The sequence below is a fragment of the Podarcis vaucheri genome (genome assembly GCF_965113315.1).
Source record: "Podarcis vaucheri genome assembly, chromosome: 12".
Classification (NCBI taxonomy): domain Eukaryota; kingdom Metazoa; phylum Chordata; class Lepidosauria; order Squamata; family Lacertidae; genus Podarcis; species Podarcis vaucheri.
Genome location: NC_138750.1, coordinates 36291515 through 36319292, shown reverse-complemented (window position 1 = coordinate 36319292; position 27778 = coordinate 36291515). Strand labels below are relative to the sequence as shown.

Genomic DNA, 27778 nt, shown 5'->3' with positions numbered 1-27778 from the left:
ACTAGAGATGTGAAGATCCAGAAGAAGAAGAAACACAGAAAAAATGTGAGGAAATCTCCCACCCCCCAAATAAATCTTTCCCTGTGGCCTTCATTTCTCTTAAGTCCTAACATTTCTCTCCTTTGCATAGTATATACTGCTTTATAATCCATGTAAGAAAGAGCCAATAGTTTAATATTTGTTTATTTTAAATATAACAAATATAAAAGTTACCATTTTATAAATTTGTTGAAAGTGTCCAAAGTACAAAAAAATACAGTCAATTTAGTAATATGGAAATGATTACCATCTGACACTGGAATATTTAACACGAGGCATGCATACGCCATCAGAAAAACTCAAGCATCACTGAAGCAGATAAGGAAATAAAAGATGATATTGGCTGTTTTATTTAATTACAAATTAATCGCCTCTGTAAGTTTTCTTTCCTCAGGTATACCATTTACCTGTGAATGACAATTCACAAAAAGGTGTTAGAAAGATCAAGTCAACATGGTTTTAATTTTACAGTTAGAGAATTGCAAGTCAGCTTCGTTCACCTTTAAATAAGAATCCTTACACAATAACTTCATAGATCACTTTCATCTGCAATGCAAGTCTTAGGGTGCCTAATCTTTTGGGAGAGTGACCACCCAAATCAAATCTAGAATCAACATGTATAGTTCATAGTAAAATGTGCTTCATTCTATCATTTGGTTTTTCAACAGCGAGAGAGCAGAATACTGTATGTAATACTTGCCTCTAATCTTTGGAACGTTGTCATACGAAATTCTCCTTTAGTCCCCGAAAGCAGTAATAAAAAACAAAACTTTTGAAAACAAGCCCCCTCAAAGTGGATTCCTGTACAGGTCACCCAAACACCTTGAGAAGTGTGCTCATATTTTCCCCGTTGCAGCAAAAACAACAAGGGGCCTTGTGGTACTTGAAAGACTAACAAATACTATATGCAGCATAAGGCGCTGAGGCCAAGAGGCCATCAGATAGATGCATGAATGGATAGCTCAAGTTGTTAGCTACAGATTGCCTTTGATGCATTGACTGAAGTCTACAAAAACTTATGCTAAGTTTCCCCAAAACTCACTGCCATCCTCTGTTTGAATGATTTTCTGATTAACCTTGATTTTGTTGTTTTATTTTATGGTTATGCAAACCACCAAGAATTCTATACATTTGTGACAGAAGAAACACTTATATTCATCCCATGCAGCTCGCTTGAGTTGAGGGACTTGGGAGCCACTAAGGAACAACTGGGCTGCGCAAGGAATAATTAGACCCATTCATAGCACTAAACCCCGCCAGTGTGAAGGACATTTCCCAAGGGAAAAATGAGAAAAGGGGGGTTTCAGGCAGGACAGGATTCTTTTAACGAACTCTGGCTTGGGGAGGGCCAGGAGAACCGCAAAACAGCATGTGAGGGGAAGGCAAGGCAAGGGTGGTTGTTCTGTCTGGCAAGTTGATACCCACTGATAGGTTTGCCATTCATTTCCATGGAAGTGATATTGATTGGAGATTTCAGTTCACTCTTTTCCGTTTCAACTACTGCATCTCACAGATGCCATGTAAATTTTGTTAATTCTTACTCTTATGGCCTATGCAATACAAAGCTTTCTCACACCCTGCTCCTCATTTCCCACCCCTCTGCTATTAACTTTGGGAAATCAGGCCCCCGCAAAATGCGGAAGGGAACAAGAACGCTGCGATGAGTTTGTGAGCACTTGATGATAACTAGGTCATATTTTGCCTTTTCGAGAAATAGTTTAAAAAGTCACCTTCCGTTTGCTGCTGCGGAATCTGAGTCTGATGTGGCAGGTTCCTACAAATAATAATAATAAAGCCTCTTTAAAACGATTATATGCTATTTTGAACTCTAAACAGTAAAAGCCTCCAAGGCTTCTGCTTAGGGAAAGGGTTGCTACTGGAATGTGTAACCAGAGCTTTGCTATTGAAACACAAGAGCCAAATCATCCTATAGAATGAGATGGCAACAGCACCACCACCATGGAAGAAATCAGCAGAAGCACCACAAAACTCAAACTCACAGTGTTAGGCACCAAGAGTGATACTTACTGCTGTGTTTGCATCAGTGGCATGCTAGTGTTGTCATAGCTGTCAGGGTGAACCGGTGGCACAATCTCCCCAGTGACTGGGTGAAACACAGGCAGCGTTGAGAGAGGCCATGCTATCTCTCTGTTTTTGGACATCTCCCGAAGTTCTTTGGTGGATTTCTGAATGGCACTGTGGTGGACCAGCTGGATGCTAGATCAAAAGGAAACAACATCCCCCCCCCCCATATTTAATAGAATTGCTAGCGTTGTGGAAAGAAAGAGTACAAACATATACAAACATTTAAAGCCACTTAAAGCCAGATTACCACAGCATCGGTGTAAACGACAAGGTTTATAAATAGCATATACTGGATTAAAAAATAATAATTGGAAATTACTTTTAGAGGGGTTAGGTCACAGAGCACTGGCAGGTTATATCCAGTCTACCCAAGTTTTCCCTGTGCTTTCAGCAAGAATATCTGGGCACAAGCTAGATGCATCACTGCAATTAATGTGCCTAATTTCTTCTGAGTAACAGCTGGGGGAGGGGGAGACCAGAACCAGGCCTGTGATCCAAAGACATTGTTAACCCATTTTCCCACCATCATGGTCTCAATAACACCCCTCTCTCTCACACATACACATCTGCTTTAAGAATGTAAGAGCCTCCTGCATCAAACCAGTGGTCTTTTTAGATGCCAGCAAGAAACCCTCAAGAAAAGCAGTGGTATCTATGCCAGCTTCTCTCCTGGGAAAAACAGCAACTTCAAGGAGGGGGGTGCCAATTTTCATTGGGACCATGGAGAAAGCAGCTGACTGTTATTTAGAAGCAAATAAGGTACAAGGTGTATTTGATTCAATCAGGCATTCAACATTATGTCTTCTTTGACCTTGGCTGCACTGGGATAAGCCTTGGCCGCCTCTAGGTTGCCCACTGGCCTTGCATTGACCTATGCCCTCAACCAGAGGGTTCTCAACCCACTACTGTTAGGGCCTTTTGATTAGGGCTGGATTTAACGAGTAGAGTAACAAGGGTTTGGCCTAGGGCCTGTGATCTTCACAAGGTGTCACTGGCTTTGATTATGATGTTGGTGCTGAAGGTTGGGTGGATCAATGAAGTGGTCCACTGGGAGTCCAGCCCACAGGCCTCATTAGGCCCAGCATGGATCCCACAAATCACATCCCTGACAGCTGATCAGCACCAGGCCCAGTGGGGTGGGTGGAGGGCAGGAGGGCGATTTGGCCTCAAGCTCAGATTCTTGCCCTGTGTATTTTTGGTACCTTATTTTGGTTTTGGGTGTTATTTTAATTTTTATTAGAGCTAGGGATTTCAAAAGCGGGAAGTGGCCTGGGACTCTCTGGACCTCTGAGAGGGCCTATTCAGCACCGAGAGGGCACCTCCTTAGGATCACGGTTGCAGTAGTGGAGCTCGCCTTCTCTGCAAGCAGCAGTTTGGCTTCAAACCACTTCCTGCAAACAGATTTCATAGAGGTTTCAGGGAGCCGCCAATCAGCTGCTGGTTGGTTACAGCAAGTACATCTTCAAAGGATGCTCCAACCTCTGATCAGCTGTTAGGTGATTGACAAACAGGTGTCCTGCCCACCTGTCAACATTGGCCCACTCCTGTTCTAAAGTATGATGAGCTTTTCAGCATTCTGTTCCATGTAACCAAGTGCAGATGTTAATGCTTTTTATTTGGTATGTTTTAGAGGTTGGCTTCTTGTGGTTAGCTAACAATTATTAACAGAAGCCTCACTTTAAAAAGCAGTTTTATGGAGTATAATTTTTTGGTTACCTTATAGAAGTTGACAGTAATATCACAAACCACAAACCTCAAAACTGAATAATCATATTCTGATTCTGGCCTCTTTTTATTATGAGCTTTTAAACCCTTTTTATTTTGACCTACTCAGTTTCTCAGGATTCTACATTTTTCAAAGCAGCCACCACAAAGATGAAGAACAAGTTAAGGAGAATGAGGATGGTATACATGTATGAAGCATGAGAAGCTACTGGGAAATGAAAATTAAGTGATGGGAGAAAATAACAGGAAAGAAGACACTTACTCTGGTGTTTGCATGTTTCTCTTTTCCCTAAAAATAAAACAAAAGTTATGAATTAAATAATAGCATTGATATTTGGAACATTAAATCTAACTGCCGATGGAAATAAGTCATGGTATGGAAATGCTGGTCCTGTTGCAATGGATCATGATCTCAAGAAGATGCAGGTGTGTGCAGATGAGAGCTATACATGCAATTGGAGTTGCCTTTGGAGATTTGTTTCTGCAGCTCTAATAGCTGAAGAGGCAAGCTGCATTTGGGAGGGTTGCCTCTTCAGCAGTGAGAGGAGCAATGGCAAACGTTCAAAGAAAGAGTTGGCTGCACATCAAGTTCCTGTTTCTGCACATTCGTTTGGATCATGACCATTTGGTGCAACTTGGAAGCATTTGCCACAGGGTTTATGAGAAGGCATGGATGAAGAAAGCACATAAAGAGATGGGGTAGATGAAAGACATGTACACAGAGAAGTGAATATGTACGTTAAAAGGACAGGTGCGGGACTAAAATGTTCCCAGAACAGGTGCATGTAAAATGGAAGAAATTGTGTTGCTTGCTGCTTTTATTTTTTCAAAAAATTCTTTTGGCTTTTATAATCCTAAATTCAGTTCACAATCTTAATAAGGTTTATTTTAATTGTTAGACACTATGTTTACCTTTAATTAGCTTCAAATTACTGTCAGGTTAAATAGTTTTGTGAACGGGTTGCTCAGTTTTTGAATTTTTAAAAATAAATAAAATTTCTAATTCCAAAGTTAACAAGTAGCTGTAATTTGATTTTATTGCATGTTTTAGAAAAGGCTAAAAATGGACTGTGTTTTTATGAACTGAATCAAGTTCATCTACTTTTTTTGTCATGTACCTTATAAACTCACACAATTAAAATACTTATTAATGTTTCAAAGTACTCACACGCCTTCCCTTCGGCAGCACATAATATAAGCAAGTATTAGAAAAAGCACCAGGGCTATTGCGGAGGGCACTGCCAATGTAATGAGGAAGTCTGAATAATAGTCTCGGCTTTTCAGGCTTTCAGAAGGTGGCTTATACTCGCCACCATCTGGTAAGATCCCTTCTCCACGGACCACTTCTTGATAGGTGGAAACGTGCTGTGTTTTGTCAACCTGATACCAAACAGACAAAATATATTTTAGACAGTAAAACCTTGGGAGAAAAAATGGGGATCATAAACCATCAAACAGTACCACTGAGCATTCATTACAGCAGAGTTTAAGCAACAGCCCTCCAGAATCATAATTTCTTTTTAAAGGAAAATTTGTACCACACATTGTCTGTATAGAAATCTGGTCATAAAAATCAAGACACTTTCTTCACTTTCTGTTCAAAGTACATCATGCATTAGCTAGAGAACCCTGCCTGAGAACTGAGACCTTCCACAGAGACCCTTCTTGCTGGACCTTCAGGAATTCATCAGAGGCCAAGTCATTAGAGGGCCTTCACTGTGGTGGCTCCCTCTTCACTTCTGGAATTTCTTCCCACAGGAGATTTGTATGGTTGTGTTTAAGACACCAGTTAAAAATAACAATAATCAGGCCACTGAGCCCTTCTTGGCGTTTTGGCAGCAACGAGTCGTGTGTTGTTGTTTTTTACTGTATTCCTGATCTCCTTAGGTGGAAAAGCCAGGATATACTATATATAATTTTAAATAAACAATCAAGCAGTCATTGATCGACAGAACATGAGATGACACAAAACCACTGCTAGAGGTTTACTTAGCATTGAATGGTTGCTTTACTGCTGGGATGGGGAACTCCTAAGAATATCTGGAGGGTCGCGACTCTGTTAGCCTTGACCATTAGCCCTGTAGCCCTGTAGCTAGGGCTGATGGGAGTTGGGAGTCCCAACAATACAGTATATGAAATATTTGCATATTTACTGGGGAATAAATCCAATTGAAATCAATGGGACTGTGAACACTTAGGATTCTGTGCTTTGAGGAAAGTATCTCCTTAAGCAAGACTTGCAGAGCAAGTGCCATAGTTTGAAGAGTTACTAACTAGTTATACTTTAACTCTAATTCTTCAGCAATGACAAGTAGCATAATTCTTTCATAGTATAAGGCATCTTTCTATCATAGAGCTGGAAGGAACCCTGAGGATCATCTAGTACAACCCCCTGGAATGCAAGAATATGTACCTGTCCCATATGAGGATTGAACCTGTGGCCTTGGCATTATCAGCATCTACCATGCTCTAACCAACTGAGCTATGTTCCTAAGTCAGACAGTTGGTCCATTTAGTTCACTGTACTGACAGATGAACAGGACGCGGGTGGCGCTGTGGGTTAAACCACAGAGCCTAGGACTTGCCGATCAGAAGGTCGGCGGTTCGAATCCCCACGACGGGGTGAGCTTCCGTTGCTCGGTCCCTGCTCCTGCCAACCTAGCAGTTCGAAAGTGTGTCAAAGTGCAGGTAGATAAATAGGTACTGCTCTGGAGGGAAGGTAAACAGATGGTTCGCCAGAAGCGGCTTAGTCATGCTGGCCACATGACCCGGAAGCTGTACGCTGGCTCCCTCGGCCAATAAAGCGAGATGAGCGCTGCAACCCCAGAGTCGGTCACGACTGGACCTAATGGTCAGGGGTTCCTTTACCCTTTACCTTACTGACAGATGATAGTTCATATTCCCCAATGGGTACTCTTAAACAGGGATGGCTAAATTGTGACCCTCTAAAAGTTGTTGGACTACAACTTTCATCATCCTGATCCACTGGCCATCCTGGCTGGGGCTGATGAGAGTTGGGCTCCCACAACATCTTGAGGGTACCAGGTTCTCCATCTCTGGTTTAACCAACTAGGTTTCTTCAGGTGCTGGACAGCATTTAGCGACAGGGGCAAATGGGCTTCTCTAGGGAGGGCATTCCAGAGCATCAGCTCATGTCCATCCCATGAACCTCAGAAGGTTAAAAAGAAATCTACATAATCTGCCCTCCAAAAGGTTATTTTAAAGACTAACTGGCTATGTGTGTTCTGCAATACTGCCAGCCAGCAACTCACCAAGGAGATTTTACACCAGTCTATTTGAAACTGGGTACGGAACTTTTTATCACAAGTTATTACAGGCTCCATTTCTTGACTGCATCTCAACTGATTTTGTGGGTTTTCAACTTCCCGTAAGCAGGAGGAGAATGTAGCATCTGCACCAACCATAACATAGACACTGCAAAGAAATGTTGACAGTTTTAGGATGGTCACAGATAAATTTTCAATCAATGGGTTGGATCCAAATGTCCGTGAATGGAAAGAGCTCCTCACTGTTTCCACTTGGCTCTCTATTGCACAGTTCATTTGCAGATTATGCACGGTTCAAAAGCAGACAACATGAAAGCTGGCAGCAAACTACAGCATGTGCTTTATGATTCTCTGAGTGCGTCACCAAAGAACTGGATCCAGTACAGTACCAAAATTCAGTTTATCCAAGATAATCTGGGGTTCTACATCACTGCCCTCTCAAAACACCTTGTCCACAAATGAAATATGGGAAATAAATCTGTATATATTTATAGATTCAGTGAACCCAAACAGGACTTCAAAATCAGACATAGCACGGGCTCCTTCAACACAGAGACATTACACCCTGTAAAAGGGAGCCTTTTGAAAAGGCAATAAGCAATGGCCAAAACCCTTATTAAGCTTAGCCAGGCAAGATCAACAAGCGACCCCTTGCTTAGCAAAATGTTCAAAGGATCCTGTTTATATCTTCATGGTTGAATAAAACTTGACCACCAGAGGGCACCGAGTCCGCCCCCGCCCCCCCCCCTTCTGAGAAACCACAGAACTAGCAGAGTCTCAGTCAGATTAGATTGCATGCGAGCAACTTTGCCCAAGCAAAGCAAACACTGGACAACTGCAGGGATCCTCAACACAGGGAAGAGGACAAGGCTGAAAAGGTATCTTTGTTACTCGGAAAAGCTCTGGATGGCACTGAGAGGATGCAATGGTGGCAAATTCCCCACTGCCATGGCAGAGTCTATCAAACAAGCACTAAGCTGTGCCTAGCTGGATTCTGTCTGAAGCACTTCTAGTGCACTGACCATTTCCTAGCCAGTTTCATCAGCCTCAACTCTGCATTAAGCCACAGTGCGGTATAGCTGCACCCTTCACAAACCATGCACTTGGGAGCAATGGCAGGCTGAGATATTGGACCCAACCCCACAGATTAAAATTTGACCAAGATAAGTATGCAGTTCTGTATTTAGGTACAACCCCCCCCCCAAAAAAAAATAATCTCAAAGCTCCAAGGAAAGGCTGGGACTGGGTGGCGGCAAGCAGAACCTGGCTTTGCAGCAGCTGAGTAGAAAGGATCTCGTTTGATCACAAGCTGAATATGAGCCAGCAGTGCTATGCGGCCGCTTAAAAATCTAACGCAATCTTCAGCTACTTTACCAGAAGCATTGTCTCTAAATTATGAGACATAATAATTTCACTTCATTCTGTGCTAGCCAGGCCACATCAGGAGTACTGGGTCTGGATTAAGGTGGCGCTGAGGTCTAAACCACTGAGCCTCTTGGGCTTGCTGATAGGTCAAATCCCCACGATAGTGTGAGCTCCGGTTGCTCTGCCCCAGCTCCAGCAGTTTGAAAGCATGCCAGTGCAAGTAGATAAATAGGTACGGCTGTGGTGGGAAGGTAAGCGGCGTTTCTGTGCGCTCTGGCTTCTGTCATGGTGTCCCATTGCACCAGAAGCGGTTTAGTCCTGCTGGCCACATTACCCGGAAAGCTGTCTGTGGATAAACGCCAGCTCCCTCAGCCTGAAGCGAGATGAGCGCTGTACCCCATAGTTGCTTTTGGATGGACTTAACCATCCAGGGATCCTTTACTTTTTACCTTTACTGGGTCTGGAAATCGAGTCCTATGAGCAATGGCTCATAGGACTAGAATCAATGGGTGGAAATTGCAAGGAAGCAGATACAGTGGTGCCTCGCAAGACGAAATTAATTCCTTCCGCATGTTTTTTCTTCTTGAGAGTTTTTCGTCTTGCGAAGCACGGTTTCCCATAGGAATGCATTGAAAATCAATCAATGCGTTCCTATGGAAACCGCCTTCAGACCAGGTCCGGGGACAGTCTGTCCCCCGACCTCTTCTGAAGGCTGGGGGGGGGGGACAAGGGCTTTTCTTCCCACCGCCAGCCTTCAGAAGGCTGTTCTGAAGGCTGGCGTGGGAAGAAAAGCCCTTCTCCCCACCTCCCGCCCCACAAGCTCCGGGGACAGGAGTGCTTTGCTGCCGACCGCCAGCCCCCGCTGTCCCGGGGCGACTTTAAAATGCTGGCGGGCAGCAGCGAAGCCTCCGCTGTCCCGGGGCGATTTTAAAATGCTGGCGGGCGGCAGCAAAGCCTCCGCTGTCCCGGGGCGATTTTAAAATGCTGGCGGGCGGCAGCAAAGCCTCCGCTGTCCCGGGGCAATTTTAAAATGCTGGCGGGCGGCAGCAAAGCCTCCACTGTCCCGGGGCGATTTTAAAATGCTGGCGGGCGGCAGCGAAGCCTCCGCTGTCCCGGGGCGATTTTAAAATGCTGGCGGGCGGCAGCGAAGCCTCCGCTGTCCCGGGGCGATTTTAAAATGCTGGCGGGCGGCAGCAAAGCCTCCGCTGTCCCGGGGCGATTTTAAAATGCTGGCGGGCGGCAGCAAAGCCTCCGCTGTCCCGGGGCGATTTTAAAATGCTGGCGGGCGGCAGCGAAGGCTTTGCTGCCGCCCGCCAGCATTTTAAGATCACCCGGGACAGTGGAGAAGTCTCCGCTGTCCGGGAAGGCAGGCAGGGGGGAGCAAAGACTTTTGCCCCCCGCCGGCCTTCAGAAGAGGTCCAGGACCTCTTCTGAAGGCCGGCGGTGGGCGAAAGTCTTTGCTCCCGACCGCCAGCATTTTAAAAGAGGTCCCCAGAGATTTCCCTATGGGTTTTCTTCTTGCGAAGCAAGCCCATAGGGAAATTCGTCTTGCGGAACGACTCAAAAACGGAAAACTCTTTCGTCTTGCGAGTTTTTCGTTTTGCAAGGCGTTCGTCTTGCGAGGCACCACTGTATTATCTTGGCTGAATTCTGGAAGCACTCTGTTCAGTTTTCCTGGCATTTTCTTACCTGATAAAAGCCTGTTCTGGAAAACCAGCAGAACCTAACAGAAGTGTAGTGCTCATTTCTATTATTTGCTTTCCCCCAAAAAAATCTGTGCGCAAGCCCATTAACCCAGATGTGATCCCCCCCCAGCCGCCATTTTGTGTTATGCCACAAACCCACACAGCAGCCATTTTGTGACTTGCATGAATGGCACTTGCTCAAAATTCCAAATACGTTCACTAGCCCAGAAAGATTGGCAACCCCTGCTTTAAGATTCTTTACTGCTTTTGTTGCAAGATACATTCTAAAATATCTGGAATGCTAGAAGAAATATAATGAAAACTTGCTTACCCTTCTTTCAGGTCATTAATAGGAAGTGGGACTCTGCCTCCCCTATCAAGAGCTGAGGTGATGTTTATGGCATTCAGTTTTTCTGGCTGCCAAACGTTTTTCACCGCTCCAAGGAAGTCTCCAAGAACCTCACTTGCCAACATTTCCTCTACATTCATATTTTTAATGAAGAACTCTGCTTGATATGGTAAAGGAAAATCTAATTGCAAAGAGAACATTAATTATGCCTTAGATTTGTCCTTTTACAAAATTACAAAGAAGGCAGAATAATAAATCAGAAATACAGAATTATCATTTTCTAAATATAACCGAGTGTGAAGCAATCCAAGATCCTTTATAAATCTAAGGCTTCCGAAGCAACTTCCACAAATGCTCAAGAGACATCCAGTCTCTTAACCACAGTTACAAGACTGCTGGTTGCACTGAACCACTGGCTTGAATTTGGTTGCTTGAAGGATGGGGGAGAAGCTCAACTCAGTCTGCATTTAAAGGAGCACCTACTTAATCACACTTTCTGAAACAACACACACACAAAACACAGCCATCCTTTGAAATTCACACTTCTCCAAATTTTGCAATGCAGTTATCCAGACAAGGGATGTGTACACAACTGCACATTTAGGGTAAAGTGTGCATAAAAATAGCATAAAAATTGCATTATATTAGGGAAAATGTAATTGCACTCCAATTCTCTCCCTTGCTTCCTGGTTTGCACAAATCACAGTTTGCCTACAAACTGAGATCAGAAATAAGCATCATTCACACTACAGTTTCTCGTTCTGACTTGGGGCAAACCATGGTGATGATCACTCTAAGAAAAGTAAGAAATTGAAAAGTAAGGGAATGAGCACTTAAGTCTTGGCATAAATGGCTCACAACGTGTGAACTGAGCTACTATGTCATTCCGATATCTAAAATTTCCTAGAAGCTGGGTGAGGCTCCTAAGCCACCACTTGGCTCTCCCTGTAATCCACAGTGACAGACCAGATGCACTTTTCAAGTACACACTCTTTTTAAAAATATAAATGCAAACATTTCAAAATATTTATAATAGAATGAAGGAGAGTTCTCTAACAGAGGTGGCTTGGAAATAACAAAATAAAATACAATTAACTAAATACCTAAAAATAAAATACAATTAACTAAAGAGGCTTAGCATACCTCTTTCCTATCCTTTTGCCATTTATTTATTCTATAATAATCTCCTAATGGTGTAATACTATGTATCAATGCAATCTAAAATGCTTACCTTCTGCTGCCATTATATTAATAATCAAATTATGTCTGGCCGTCTCAAAGGTGCGCCTGTTATAAGCAGTGATCTAATAAAGAAGAAACATAAACCAGAAACTTGTTACTATATTTCCAAAAACTATTATCAGTTGAGCACGAAAAACTTGCATCTAGCTTGACAATTCTATATATGGTTATTGAACAATGCTGTGAAAAGCCAGTGTTAGATGGGAAGAAACCTGGGCAGTGGTTGGGCCCCTCAAGTTTTTTTTGTGGAAGGACAAAAGGGGAGAAGAGAAAACACATTATACCTCAAAAAAAAGGGGGGGGGGAGAGCATACGTTATGTGAGAGCTAGCCAAATAACAGCAAATGGACAAAAACCAGTGAGAAGGCTCATAAGCCCACCTGTAAAATCAATCAGATGAGCAGCTATGAGAGACAGGACCTTCCGAGTGAAAGCCCCTTGGTTATGTTATCCCCTCCCAAGTGATTTGCATAAGGCCTCATCAGCACAAGCTTTAAAATGGGCTCCAAAAAACCCCACTTGTTTTGGGCAACTTCTTAGTAAGTTTCTATTGTTGATAACTTGAATGCTGGATTTTCTTCTGAGAAATGACTATTTTGTGATACCCGCATCAGTTTCTTAGACTTCCAAATGTGCCCCCAGAGCCAAAAAGGTTAGGGACCTCTGCTGAATTATACAGTTGCTTTCATGTTAAGGCACCTAGGGAATCTCCCTTCTTCCTGGTGTCACCTGGACTTCCTTCCCCAGATGACGCTCTCTCTCTACCCTTACTCGTTCCCTCTCCTGCAGAATCTGGGAGCCTCGCCTCTCCCCTCTGCTCTGATGTCAGTTCCCTGACAGAAGCCTTTGCCCGAAAAAGTGGCCTAGAAATATACAAAACAAACTAACATGCCCAACCTTATTCTGAGCCAGTCAGTCAAGTTTTGTCAGTAAAGACTTCCAAGATTCCATTTCACCACCAAAAATTTTAAGGAGCACATCCATGTCAATAAAGGGTAAATGAGTTGCACTCCAGATGCACCCAGCAGACCACTGCTGTAAATAGATGGACAGAACTTACAGGGTTCCTTACGTGTCACAAAGGTGCAGAGAATACATGCAATAGCCTTAAGCGCCCAATATTGTTGGAGTACAACTCCCATCATCCTTGACCACTGACCATGCTGACTAGGGATGCGGGGGTAGGTGGGCGTTATAGTCTAACAACATCTGTGGACCCAAGGTAGGAGACGACTGATCTAGAAGGTGGATGATTGTCCCTAGGAATGGGTGACATTTGTCGTTTCATTTCCATGGAGCTTTCTAAGTTTTTCACTTGGTCTCAGAAATCCATAGAAACGTCACTAAAGATGTAATCCTATCCCCACTTCCCTGGGCGTAAGCCCCACCTAATTCTATAGGACTTCACTTCTAGGATGGGACATATCTAGGTTCATGCTGTCAATTTCCAGCTACTCTTGTAAACTGCTAGCATAAATCAGATGTACAGTACACCTACACGCAGATCCTCTCCATTGCTTTCAACTTGATATGCATATGGGTATGGATGCTGTTCATTCTTTTCAATGGGTTACACATACAATTGCATATCCAAATGCAGCTGCTGTTCCCTTGTTCTCAATATGAGAACATATTTTACATACAGGGCCACATTTCTATAGCTCTGCCTACCTTGTGCAAAAGTTTGCAATTCCAAGTGCCAAGCACACACTCCCTCTAATAAAAGGTGAACTCTGCAGCCTTATCCGGGCATTCTTAGCTCCTTTGGTCAAAAACACAGAAGGTGGAAGGCCACACGAAGGAGCTCCACTCTGGCATCATGGGCTCTTCTCCAAAGTCCTTGTGTACAGAGCAAATATTCTACAGGGAGATGGCTTTCACATGCACAGTTGTTCCAGAGGAGCCTTTTTGTGTACAATTATATGCAGTGCTTTTTTTCAGGGGGGGAACGCAGGGGTACGCATACCCCTAAACATTTTGTGAATCTAAGTTTGGCCTCATTGAGGGGCAGTATTTGATTATGAGTAAGGAAATGAGAGTACTCCTAAACCTTTTTCTGAAAAAAAAAGCACTGATTACTGTATTGGCCCGAATATAAGCTGCACCTGAATATAAGCTGCACCTTTAAAATTCAAGGGGGGGGGAGGAAAAGGACAATACCCGAATGTAAGCTGCTCCCTTAAAGTTACGCAGGCACTCACACCCGTTCCATTTCACCGTATGTCCGCTTCTGCAGCAATATCATAAAAGCCAATTTTTGTAAGGTTGCAAATTTAAGCCACACTCTAACTTTTCACAGTCAGAATTTGGAAAAAAGTGAGGCTTATATTCAGGCCAATATGGTATATGCATGAAGATCTCCTTCCAACAACTGCTTGTGCTATATGTGCAGATATCAGAGGAGGAATGCAATGTCAGAGTGTGGCTACTCAGTGGGTCTCACTCCTTGACCCTGTGCTGTTGAACACTCAAAAAGGGGATGGGATTAAGGACTGGTACAAGGTCACAGCCAGGTCATAAAATCCTGGGATCTCTTTCAGGCTGCCCAAAGGCCAAGTGCTGTGTCGCTTTGAAATCATTGGTTTATTATGGCATTATATTTCATAAGCACCAAATATATGAAGCTGGCAGAAGGAAGACATGAAAACAATGAGATTGAATGTTTGAAATTTTTTTAATAAAAAATTATTTGGAGATCAGGGTGTGTTTTTTTTATTATCACCAAGGGATAATAATAATAAATTTTATTTATATCCTGCCCTCCCCAGCGAAAGCCAGGCTCAGGGCGGCTAACAACAATAAAATAATACAACATTCTAAAATCATTTCATTATAAAATTAATTCAAATCAAATTGATGGCAACCATTGGGCTAGAGTTCTGTGAAGATTGCCAAAGGAGGGAGTCAGGCTGTGCCCTGGCCAAAGGCCTGGTGGAACAGCTCTGTCTTGCAGGCCCTGCGGAAAGATGTCAAGTCCTGCAGGTCCCTAGTCTCTTGTGACAGAGCGTTCCACCAGATCAGAGCCACAGCCGAAAAAGCCCTGGCTCTAGTTGAGGCCAGCCTAACCTCTCTGTTGCCTGGGACCTTCAAGATGTTTTTGTTTGAAGACTGTAAGTTCCTCTGTGGGACATACCAGGAGAGGCGGTCCCGTAGGTACGAAGGTCCTAGGCCGTATAGGGCTTTAAAGGTTAAAACCAGCACCTTAAACCTGATCCTGTACTCCACCGGGAGCCAGTGCAGCTGGTATAACACCGGGTGAATCGTGATCTCGCAGCGAGGACCCCGTAAGGAGTCTCGCCGCAGCATTCTGCACCCATTGGAGTTTCTGGGTCTGCAAGCAACTGCAAGCAACTGTAATGATGTTATCATACAGCACATAGTTACCCATGACAACACATTACGTGCCTAGATGTTTGACACAGGGTCTAGATAAAATATTTTGCAGCAAACCTACCTCAATGACAGATGGTCTTCCCACATTGTCTATTGTCGGTGACCCATATAACACTCCATCGCTGTAGGGTGTTCTCTGGATGTATCGTAGCCAACCAGGTCTGTCAGGGTAACCCATTAGGTTTGTGTTAAAAGTTATAGGATCATTGTTCATCTCGCCTGGATAAACAGGATATCCAATTTAAAATGCAGTGTCACCAAATGAACAGCACAGTATTTTCATGCAATGCAAATGACAAAGCAGGAGACTGCAAGCTGTCACTAATTCCTGTTCTTGGTAGTCCGCTATGATCATGAAAGAATCATAATTCTGCATTTACACTCTGTAAGTCAAACTGATAGGTTTTGCATTTTAGTTCAAAAACACCCATAAGGATGCACTAACCCACAACTAGCAATGATAGAAATCCTGGCTCCTGAGACTGCAAACATCTGCATAAATTTCAGTGCGATGTGCAGTGCAGTCCTCTACCTATTTACTCAGACGTAAATATTTGCATATCAACTCTACTTTTTGCAGAGGGCTCTAGAGTTAGCCTATTATCTCCCATCCACTTCTCCTAGGTAAGTGCAGATTGCAGATTAGCTAAAGGGAGTTGTACAGTTAAAGAGTTTGTTCTGCTGCTGGCTTGAGAGCTATATGACATACCAAGCAAAAGAAAAACAAGTATAATTAATCACATACTTTCTTCATGTACAGAATTGCCAAAATATATTTAAAGTATTTTGTTAAACTGGACTAAAATTGTCCCAATTTTATTTCATGGAAGCCAGATGACTGTCTACAGCTGCAGATTGTGCCCTACATTGTTGTTGTTCTTTTATTTAAAAAATGCAGAAAAACAGCACTGAACTGAAGAAATGGGTTTCTTTAATTGCTATATTAAAGAAACTATAATTTCAGACCAAAATAGAGGCAATGCGAAACACAACAGTTGCAATCACCTCTGTTTGTTTAATAAACAAACAAAAAACAGTAAGTGTGTAGGATTTCTGCTGGGACTGCAGCACAAATGGGGTAAAGATTTAACCCAGGCACTCCCAAACTCGGCCCTCCAGATGTTTTGGGACTACAATTCCCATCATCCTTGACCACTGGTCCTGTTAGCTAGGGATGATGGGAGTTGTAGTCCCAAAACATCCAGAGGGCCGAGTTTGGGGGGGGGGGTACCTGATTTTACCTTTCCTCCCTTGTAATGCAGCTGATGAAAATTGATACATGTATGCCCCAAATACTCCTTTAAGGTCTGAGAGGGAAGTCTCCACTGGTGCCAATGGAAGCTGCTTCCTTGGGAGGAATAATAGCAACTCCAGCAGCACGGGGGCGGTGTTTGTGTGCCAGGACCACAGTGGAAAGGAGAGGCTGTTGCAAGGTGGCATTTGGTCCCAGGCGTGGGACTCCTCACCCCTGATGTACAGGATTGCCTTGCACACCCACCTGCTCCACCAGTGCGTGTTCTCTCACTCTCTCTCTGCAAACGCGAAGTAATTAGGGTTATTCAATGACTCTGATACATATTTATAAAACTGTAAGCATTTCTTACCAGGCTTTGGATAAGGAGGAAACTCCCCTTTAAAATACTCCCTCTCCAAGACGTGGACAAACAGAACTCCAGCGGAAGGGTACACCGTATGATCAGAGTGCACCTTCGAGAGGATTGTGTACACTGGGAAAGGAGGAGCAGAGAGAAGAGACAAGATATGAAAAAGCAGGACACATTCAAAATGCCACCACGTTCAAAGCCGCAGCAAGTCATTTTTGGGAAAAGGGAAACAGAAAAGGATATCCCTATTAATGACAAGTTAAGAAGTGGACGAGGACGACAGAAGACACGCAAAGCAATGCTTCTTCTTTCTTATGTATGCTAACAAGTCCTATGCATGTGTAGGCAGCAATCAAAATTCAACTGCTTAGCATGTCGCTGACAAAGAAGCAATTATTCTGCTTTGTCCTTTTGAGTATTGTAAGGAATTATAATTTGTATCAGTTAACTATGCATTGTAGAAGGTGGTGGGTTTTGTTTTTATTTTTGCATATTTTGATGAAAAAAGAAGTTGAACAACAGGTATCGCCTTGTAGTCTACTTGAAAGCAAATCCTATCGATTCCAATAGGAATTACTTCCATGCTTAGGAAAGCAGCGTTAAGAAGTTAAAATTAAATAACAAACAAAAGCGTGACGGAAGGCGTTTCAGTATTATAATGAATGGCTATAAATAATCTATTTGCTCTATTAGGGTCCTCATTGTTGCTATCTTCTCCATCCATAGAGGAATACTTTCTCAATGACCTAGTTCACACATCACAGTAAACAATATTTAACAACCAATTGTTTAATGTAATTGCACCTTGATTTCTTGCTCCATATCTCCCCTGCTCCTGTTGCACGGCTACGAAACAAGCTAAAGGTCCAGCACCGAGGGCCTTTTGGTGGTTCCCTCACTGCAAGAAGTGAGGTTACAGGGAACCAGGAAGAGGGCCTTCTCAGTAGTGGCACCCGCCCTGTGGAACGCCCTCCCATCAGATGTCAAGCAAATAAACAACTATCTGACTTTTAGAAGACATCTGAAGGCAGCCCTGTTTAGGGAAGTTTTAAATGTTTGAAGTTTTATTCTGTTTTTAATGTTCTGTTGAAAGCCGCCCAGAGTGGCTGGGGAAACCCAGCCAGATGGGTGGGGTAGAAATAATAAATTATTATTATATAAATCATTATAAAGTCTCATTTGTCATGATGCCCAAACACAGGGTCATGGTTTCTTTCTCTCCAAATGATCCATGAACAGGTAACTAAGGTTTGTTCTTGGCTTACTGCCCATGGCTTGTTTGGGGAAAACCAATGCTAAGTGTGGGTTCGCACATCACAACGAAGTCAGACTATGGCTTATCTTCTGGCAACACAGCAGCTGTAGGTACGGAGCAGGAATTTTTCAGCAAGGTGCACCAGCATGCTGTGTGTTTACATTGAACCATAGTTTAACTATGGTTTAAATGCGACATGCAGACTTTGCATGTTTTGGAACAGTTCCTGCCGCTGGCGAATTGGCCAGCAGCAGTCATCTGTCAGCACTGGCGGATGAAGTCCACATCCCACTCTCACAATTAAAGCAGTGACTGGCAGGTGGACAAACACAGCGAATTATATGCACCAAGCTGCCTTGAATGCCTACTTCTGAATCAGGACCAGTATGAATAACCTCCGTAGCACACCTTTACATGGGCGTAGCCAGGATTTTTGTTGGGGGAGCAGGCCTTTTGTTGGGGAATGCAGAACCTCAGTTTGCTATGTAATTTTGTTGATTTTTATTGATTGGGGGCAGCTGCCCCCCTGCCCCCCTTTGCACCTTAATAATTCAAATGGGATGGTCTCTTTAGTGAAAAGGTCCAACACTGCTATTTGCATTACATCCTTAACAGGGTCATATCATCATTTAGATATATATATCTAAAATATTATTAACTAGAATCCTTTTAATAATATTTTAGCCGTTTATCGGAAGAGCAGAAGAGGGAGCAAAATATGGGATATCTTTTCATATGGGCATAAATCAGGCAGCAGAAAACACACATACAGCTGTGTCTGTGTAGTTTTACATAAATGAATCTGTAAATGCAAAATGAGATGCATGGTTGTGGTTTTTTTAAAAAAGGAACATCCTTCTTTCTAAGCTGGTTAGTGCCAACATTTGTTTAACTTTTGGTGCCAACTAAAAACATACCCCTTCGCTCAGGCCTTCTGCAGCAGTTTGATGTTTACTGTTAAATGATGGGACTGCCTGGAAGAGTTTTAAGACACCTTCAAATTTTGCATATGCTGGTTTTAATTGTGATGTTTCATCTGAGTTTGCAGTTTTAGTCTTCTGAGACGCTATAGTTTTTATCATTTCATACTGTAACACACCTTGGGAATCTTAATCTTAATGTATTTACATGTACCTCAAAGAAAAAAGGGCCCAGGGTGTAAAAAAAAAAACAATCACAGATGATTAAAAAACTAATTTAGATACAAATATACATTACATTTCAGATACATTACATTTGAGTGGGTACTTTATTCAAGTCACAGTAATGACTTGGAATGCCTACGATCTGTGCCTTTATCAGTACTCAACACACTTGACTTCAATGTTTTGTTTGTCTTTGTATAAATAAGGATGATAGATCTCATATTTTAAAGCTACTGATTTTCTCATAATAATGGAGGAGGGCAAAGGCTTCCAAAAGTTCATCACTGAAAGCTGCTGTCAAGTGGCACAAGTAGCATTCACAACTACTATTACAATTAGGTTATCACTTTCAACAAGTCTTTCCTATCTGGAAAATACATATTTCCTATTCTTTGTGTCCTTAGGAGACACATAACTGAACTTCTCAATTTATCCTTTCACTGAATAAATGCATACACTGATTGGGCTCAAGAGAGAATGTGTGATGTCCAAATTCAGTAATGTTCATTATGCATTGAATATGAAACTCAGATTTTTTCCAGGGGGAATGTGGGTTCCTATTTAATATTCCATACCCATTGTAACACAGAATTCCTTGCTGTTTGGTGTACCAACAAAAGTGGAACCCATAGTTAGGGAAATTTCTAATCATCTAGGTCATGTTGATCATTCAGGAAACCTTAGGCTACCCCGTCATCCTCATCAAAATGAAAATTCAGTTTTAAATGCAAAAGTGAAAAAGACAGTCGGGCCTTTCTATGATCATGTCAAGCGATTAAATTGCAGAATGTTTTAAATGAATCATATGATGCAATTTGGGCATACTGGAGACAGTTCAGCCCTTTGACATGCTGATAAATTGAATGTGAACATTTTACCAGCATTTGTGCGCACCTATCAAGAAGCAACACTGAATTGTCCCATATCACTTGATAGAATAGATTAGCCCCAATACTCCCTTCGTAAAACTGTAGCAAGGAGACCTCAGCTAGCACTGGGAAATGAAGGTCTCACTACAACTGGCATTTCTCACTTCTAGCAAGCAAACTCTTTGAATCAGCTGTTTCTCCTCCTGCTGGAGCAGAGCTCTGGAACGGCACAAATGGAATGAAGTTCGCAATGCCTTCTAGCTTCTAGCTGGAGTAACCCTTCACTTCTGCAACCAGAGCAGCAGAAACCTCTCCAGAACTGGATGGCCACAAGGTCTGAAACAGAACAGCAAACAGACATGGGCAATCTGCAGGCTTATCAGACCATCTTACAGTGTAGACCCTCCTCTGATCAAACATCCACTGGTGCATATGCAAGGGAAGTAATAAAAATAAATAAAAATAAAGCCCAAATGTATCCCAAAAAGGGGCTCGTGCCCTTCAGTTAACAGATTATAATTCTAGAACCCAAGGTCATCCAATGAAGCTGAACTTTGGAAGATTTAGAGCAGATAAAAGGAAGTACTTCTCCACACTGCACAGAGTTACACAGTGGTACTTTGGTTCTCAAACTTACTGTTCCGGGAGTCCATTCTGACTCCAGAAACTGTTCGAAAACCAAGGAGCGGCTTCTGATTGACTGCAGGACTTTCCTGCACTCAAGCAGAAGCCGTGTCGGCGGTTCGGCTTCCGAAAAACATTCGCAAACCGGACCACTTACTTCCAGGTTTGCAGCGTTCGGGAGCCAATCTCTTTGGGAGCCAAGCCGTTTGAGAACCAAGGTACTGTGAAAATCACTACCACGGTATGTAGCAAGGGCCACCAACTTAGATGTCTGGTGGGGAGGGGGGAGGATTTGGTGGACCCATGGCGACCGAGGCTATCAATTGCTACTTATCACGTTGGGTATGTACTACCACCAGGATCATAGGCAACATGCCTTTGAATACCAATCACTGGATAACAACAGCTGGAAAGAACTATTGTCCTCCTCATGCCCTGCTTTTAGGCTATTCGTGGTCATCTGGAGGACAACTGTGAGAACAGGATGCTGGACTAGACGGACCTTCGTGAGATCTAGCAGGGCTCTTCCTATGGTGACAAACCAACGTTTTCTCCTGCTTCTCCACTTGGGTATCTATCTATCTATCTATCTATCTATCTGTCTGTCTGTCTGTCTGTCTATCTATCAGTGCAAATATACACTCTTCCCAATTCTTTGAGGGCACTCACTGTCTTTCACAGTACCTGTTCACAAATACAATATTGCCACATTTATCTATGGACCGATTCTCATCCCACTCATAACAAAATTAAAAAAGGAATACAATGCCAAGTTGCCGCGCATCATTTGATATAACTACTATGTATAACCCTTCAAAGATGTCAAAAGTCACTAACGCTCATGGTGCTTTTCTTGTAACATTTGTGTAGCAAATGCTTGCTTTTTCTTTGCCTTGGCCACAAGTCATGCAACTTACACATGTGCTTAGCTGGTGAGATTCTGACTTTATGCGCTTGAAATCCGGCTGGTTGAGTTCGGTGTTAAGCTCTTTTTGCACGGGGTTTTTCCAGCCTAGAAAGAGCTTTAAGCGCTCTGCCTTGTTTACTGGGTTCTGGAGGCAGTGGCTTATCATGTACTGCTGGTGCCCGGGACAGGCGTCCATGCACCCTGGGGTGGTGTGTGCACCCTGGAGAAAGGGGCCTGGAGGGTGAGCACAGCCTGCATCCAGCTTTTGCCACCAATGCCCCTGGAGTGACTGCACGGCACCCCTGCCCACCCATGGCCCTTGGTAAGCGCAACAACTAATTGATGCACCATCGCATAACCACCCTAAAACAAAGCAAATGAACGCTAAACCATCAATGGATGTCTTATAATCTCGCTGAAAACTTTGTGCAAACAAATCAGGATGAATACTCAAACAAGTCTGAATTCCTGCTACAGGTTCTGTAATTCTTGGGATTTTTTTTAAAAAATGGATTGATTTCGTACATATATATTTGGTATTGTTTTATCTTGGTTTGCTGCTGCCTTGAATATGAAAAAGAAAGCTTGAGTTTTCACATTATTGTATTTAATGTTTCAAATAAATAAAATTAAAAATACTCTTAGGCACCTAAAAAAGCAAAAAACAAACAAAAACTTGATGTGACAATTTCGCATTAAATGGAAGTATTTAGCTACCTCTTTTCTCCAAGCCGTCCTGACATTTTAAGAACCGTGCACAATAAATTATGCCAATTGCTACAAACAAGTAATAAAAATGACACATTTATTATGATAAAGAGATTATTATTGCACTCAGCAGATTGCAGATGTGTTTTAAGTAGACACCAACAACAAGAAATTCACAATATTTTATCCAGAACCATTATTTTGGGCAAAGGAATCTACAAAGTATAACTGAAAATTTAGTTGAAAACGAAAGATTAGAAGGAGGAATTCTTAAAGCTTAGAAGATTAGAAGATTATTTAATTGCCATTTATTTCCACATCATGTTATTAGTGAAATACACACCACTAATACATCAAATCTAATATACCAAGGGGAGGTGGATTAATCCCAAATATTTTTCAACCTAAACTCACCATTCTTCTCAGCAGCCTTTATGCTGCTGCTAACATAACTGATGACGTGTTTGGTCTTCCATTTAACTGTTCCATTTATGCCACCAGCAGAGTGCAAGAAAAAAGCTTTCCAAAATAAAACAGATGCAAGGCAAACTGGATTAATATCATGTCAACAGCTTCTCAGAAATCAAAAGCCACCAGTTAGAATATAATGAATACCCAATGTAAAGAAGAAGAAATTAAATGGACTACAAGTACACATTTAATGGCATTCAAAAATTAAGCTATTCAGTCTGACCAGGCACACAAATATTTATGTTTCAAAGTGTTTCTTCCCACCCATTTCCGCCTTTTTTTCCTTGGTGGAAGATGTTGGAGATGTGATAGGGATTGAGTTTTTAAATATGAGCAGTCAGCCAGGCTGCACTGGGATCAGGAAGCAGAAACAAGAAGAACAAGAAGATGCTATGGAAAAGAAAAATGTTGGACCTAATTGCCTATTACTGTATATATTAAGCTTGTATTGAATGCAGCTATCCTGGCCCAAGAGACCCATTTGTTGAACTAGGAATGAACCCTGTGTCCACTTGCTTACTCCATCCTTCTCTCAAGTGTCATCAACTGAATCTGTCTTGGCTTCTTAAACCAGTTTTGCAGTTCAGAATTTATGTGACACTGGCTAAAAAAATAGTGTAACCTAAAACTTTGCAATGCCTTATTTACTGTTGAATGAACATGGTTGTCTGAAGTTTGCTTTGAAATACCATACTCTGCATGTAGTAATCAGGAAGGAATGGACTGAGGGAAGTTATTTTTTACAGACAATTCTGCATTTGTACCCACCCTAATTAGGAATGTACTTCTCCAAAAATACAATCTGGGCGAAAGCAGCAGATCAAACACAACAAGTTTAATGCATATATCCAGGGCTTTTTTTCCTTAAAAAAAAAATATGTTTTTTTACTTTCATTTTCCTACTCATATTGAAATACTGCCCCTCAATGAGGCCAAACTTAGATTCACAAAATGTTTAGGGGTATGTGTCCCCCTGCATCCCCCCCCCAGAAAAAGCACTGCATATATTGATAAATGACACATAACATAAAATCTTAACCTGAAGAATGGCTGTTGGTAAGTCTTCTGTAGCAAAAACCACAAAGAGTCATGTGGAACTAACAAAAACCTTATAGCATAAGCTTCTTGTAGACAAGAGGCCACTTCACCAGATGCAGGTAAGTTACAGGAGAGTACTTTTCTGAGTTTCTGCTGTGTACCCATTACTGACTTAAAACACAATTTTCCTTTCCCCTGTTGCGTTTCAAATCACATTTGTACATTGTTGTAAACATCAGTACACTTGGATGTGTTTCCAAGTTGTTTGCTGTCTGTCCACACACACCAGTAGGAGTGTGGATGTCTTCACATGTCATAAGTTTTCAAATCTAATCAAAGGGGGTTTAGGGGGAAACACCTCAAAACGAAGCATTTCCTCAGAAAACTACAGAGTAGATGTGGATTGTGTATAATGTTGTGCTTACAAACCAGCGGTGGGAGTGCACTGGATGCAAAGCAAACGCAAAGGTGTGTACATAGCAGTCATTTCCCTCTGAAGTTTTCCTTCTGATTTCAATTTTATAATCTTCCCCAAACCGTGCGTATAGGTTTATATCCAGTGCTTTTTTTCTAAAAAAAAATGTTTAGGGGTACTCTCACTTTGAGTCAAGAAAATCACCATTTTATAGTTCAAATTGGGGAAAATAAATAGAGTAAATGGACAAAAGTATAAAGATTCACAAAACGTTTAGGGGTATGCGTAACCCTGCGTCCCCCCTTATAACTCAGGTTAACATTTCATGCATCTAATGAAGTGGACTGTAGTCTGTGAAAGCTTATGCCATAATAATTATGTTATTCTTTAAGGGGGCCAGAATACTTTTTCTTATTTATATCTAAATATATGCAGGCATCACATAATATGATAGTCTCACATTCAAGTGCTGGCAGAATATAGTATCATATACAACTTGCCCCACACAGTTTATGTACTTAAATGACAAGAGTGCTTTCCAAATCTTGTCTTCCACATGTATTTAACTAACCAAATATTTCTCCCTATAATCCAGTTAACCTTACAATTCATAACTTACTGAACATTCCACTCCAACTATCTTTTACCGTTGTCTCCAGGAATCCAGACTTTTCACATGCAGTGTGATTTGAAATTATGCAAGAAGCTCTTGATACTAAACACTACATCAGTTACATATCTTTAGACGTTATTGGATTTTAGTGCAAATGCACTGAATCCTCAATATAGTCCCGTGATTTAGAGCAGGCATTTTTACAGAGCTTTATTTTTCTACAGAAAGAAATTCTATTTCATATGTTTATTAGCAGTAATGCACAGGTGTCAATTGTAAATTCAATATCTGGCAAACTTCATTTTACTAAATACAGTATAAGAAAAATAAACACCCTAAATTAGCTCCTGTATTGGGCATCAGAAAATTATCTGATAAAAATTATCCTAATCCATTAGAAAAAAATTCCAGGTCAAAATTTTGCAGAAAAAAACACATCACTGGAATATGCTAGGTTGATACTGAAAAGGGGAAGTCCTATACTAAGCAGATTCCTTGTTCAATTGACATTTCTGTTTATATGAACACATGGACAAAAGATCACAGCCACTGCCACCTACCTCAACTTCGAAATATTCAGCCTGTGTTCAGCCTAAGATCTGAACGCAGCCTGATGACATACAATCACAGTGTCCTTGCCAGGGCACTGGACTTTGGAAGCACAAACAATCAGTTGATTATTGGTGCTTGCAAAAGGGCTCTGCCTTTTCCCACAGTGGTTTGATTTCAAATTGTGCAAGCAAAGGAAACTGGGTCACCTGATGTCACTGTTATATCAAGTGACTGTCAGGTGGGCATTCGCACCCAACTGTCAAAGTTGGCCTGCAGTGGGTGGGGAAAACCATACCATTCAGATCCAGTTCCCCCACCCTTGGAGTAGGCTCTCACCATACAAAGAGGGATCCAGTACAAATGATCTTCTGTGGTTCCAGAGATGGGGAAGGAGCCATAGTTATATAGTTCTGGTTCCCACCAAGCCTTGGTGCAACCTGACACCTATATGGCACCTAAGCAGCCTACTTTGAATGCTTGTCACCTCCTCTCCCATTCTATCTCTGTGACCAGATGCAGCCATCACATTTTAGTATCAGCAAACTTTTCTTCCTCCATCCCACCCACTTTGTTTACTACCTAACCTAATTAAGAGTTCTGGAGAACTTGAGAGTTTGCACGCTATTTTGAGATTGTTTAGTTGGCCCAGCAAAGGTACTACTCTAATGCGGAATTTGTATGTGATGACAATATAATATGTTTAGGTTGCAATTATCTGTGCCTTCTTATTCACCACAGACAAGTGGAAACATTAAGCTCAGTGGCAGACACATGTCATGTATGTAAAAGGACCCAGGTTCTATCCCTGATATTTCCAGGCATGGCTGGCAAATGCTTCTATCTGAAATTCTGGAGAGCTGTAATGTAGACAATACTGTCTGAGACATGGTGGACCTATGCTCTGACTTCAAATAAGGAAGCCCTGTATGTTTTTCTAATCTGAATAAATAGAAAATCAGTTGCAAAGTACAGGTTTCCCCACTTTTTTTTCTTATCCTTGGAGTATTTGATCCCGTGTGCCCTTAACATTCTCCTCATAATTTTGAAGGCAAGCCCTTTCTCAGCAACAAATATTCACAATGCAACATGGAGTACAAGTACCTGCAAACATCACTAGTCAAGCAAAAAGGCAAATATTGAAAAACGTTTCCAATCTACTGTTAAAACACCAGCTACCCAGTGAGATACTTTGCTTTATGGTATATTGCATGTTTCTTCTTGTGCATTAATATACCTCATCATGACTTCATTTGTTCTGAAGATTATTTCCTATGCCCTAGTTTGCCCAGGCAAGCGTTTAAGTATGTTCTCCTCTCCTGGTAAATAGGATTCTCACTCTTCCATTTGCCCAAGCTTCCCCAGCTGGTGTAATCCTAAGGGTGAAATAAATGGCTGTGATTCCAAGCCCTGGGCCAACACACACACACACACACACACACACACACACACACACACACAGCTGGTGGGTGGTCTGCAATAGAGGAATGTGTCTTACATTAACCATCATCTACAGTCCTTCAGTATGATCTAAATCTAAGCTGGCACACAACATACTAATGTTCTACTGCTAATGTTCTACTACTGTTATCTCCTCATTCTAAATACTTGCCTCTGAAATGGAACAGATGGGTGTTTTTTTAAGGAGGGGGGGGAATTACTTCTGTCCATATATTTCTAAATGGATCCTTCCAAACTGGATGCTCAGGTCAAAATATCCTACATGCACCCATCAGGATCACAGTGTCACTTAATTTACATCCCCGCATCCAATCCCACCCAAATTTTCTACCCATTTCATTTATCCTTAGAAATTCCACTTGTGCATGCGTGGAAATCCAAAAATTTATTCGGGGGGGGGGGTTGGGATGTGTGTGGGGTTTTTTTTTGGGGGGGGACACACGCTGCGTCCAGCCATGGAAGAAATAATGAGCATGCCCTTGTTTTTCAGACCCTATGCCTCCAGCCCTCCCGCCACCCCGGCCCTTTTCCTCTCTGCAGAAGGTTCAGAAATTTCCACCATTGCCTCGGCGGCCGGGAATGGGGCGAGAACCCGGGAGAGGAGCCGGGGAGCCGCCGCCGCCGCTTGGCCCCGGGGCGGAGTCGCGGGCTCCGGAGCAGGCCGTAGCCGGGGAATGCGCAGCCCGGGCGGGAAGGGCGCCGCCGCCGCTCGCCGCTCGAGGAAGGGGGCTCTCGCAGAGACCAACCTGTCAGCAGGAGGGTGGTGAGAGCGGCTCCGCTGCGCCTGCTGTGGGACCACGACCCCGCTCCGTAGCGCGCCATGGCTCGCTCCGTCGGCGCCTGCTGCTGCTGCTGCTGCTGCTGCTGCTGCCGCCGCCAAACAGGACCATCGCCGCCACCAGCATCCCTCCCTCCTCCTCCTCCTCCCCTTCTTCCATAGAGACGGTCT

The 27778-nt window shown here is 42.6% G+C and overlaps 1 protein-coding gene across 7 annotated transcripts; it reads right to left on the bottom strand.

Annotated features, from left to right (window-relative positions):
• Positions 1-167: 167 nt before the first annotated feature.
• SGCE (sarcoglycan epsilon) lies at positions 168-27754 on the bottom strand. Of its 7 annotated transcripts, none has more exons than XM_082194152.1 (13): positions 27576-27754; positions 22697-22801; positions 16775-16897; positions 15232-15389; positions 11767-11839; positions 10518-10716; positions 7122-7284; positions 5018-5229; positions 4112-4138; positions 2068-2256; positions 1770-1813; positions 740-774; positions 168-446 (listed from the first exon to the last, which is right to left on the bottom strand). In XM_082194152.1, the coding sequence occupies exons 1-13, from the start codon at positions 27649-27651 to the stop codon at positions 396-398; spliced, it is 1455 nt and encodes a 484-aa protein (XP_082050278.1). In that variant the 5' UTR covers positions 27652-27754; the 3' UTR covers positions 168-395. The 7 variants fall into 7 exon arrangements, with proteins under 7 accessions (XP_082050278.1, XP_082050283.1, XP_082050279.1 ...); XM_082194157.1 differs by lacking the exon at positions 22697-22801 and adding an exon at positions 20208-20379 and having other exon boundaries at positions 27576-27687; XM_082194153.1 differs by lacking the exon at positions 4112-4138 and having other exon boundaries at positions 27576-27753.
• Between the last annotated feature and the right edge of the window lie 24 nt (positions 27755-27778).

Bases quoted from the DNA above. Each gene is read 5' to 3' on its own strand.
- SGCE (XM_082194152.1), bottom strand. From the start codon at position 27,651: ATGGCGCGCTACGGAGCGGGGTCGTGGTCCCACAGCAGGCGCAGCGGA. The intron at 7,285-10,517 runs GTAAGCAAGTTT...ATTTCTTTGCAG, and splicing joins ATTAATGACCTGAAAGAAGG to TGTCTATGTTATGGTTGGTG. The intron at 1,814-2,067 runs GTAAGTATCACT...TATTATTTGTAG, and splicing joins CCACTGATGCAAACACAGCA to GAACCTGCCACATCAGACTC.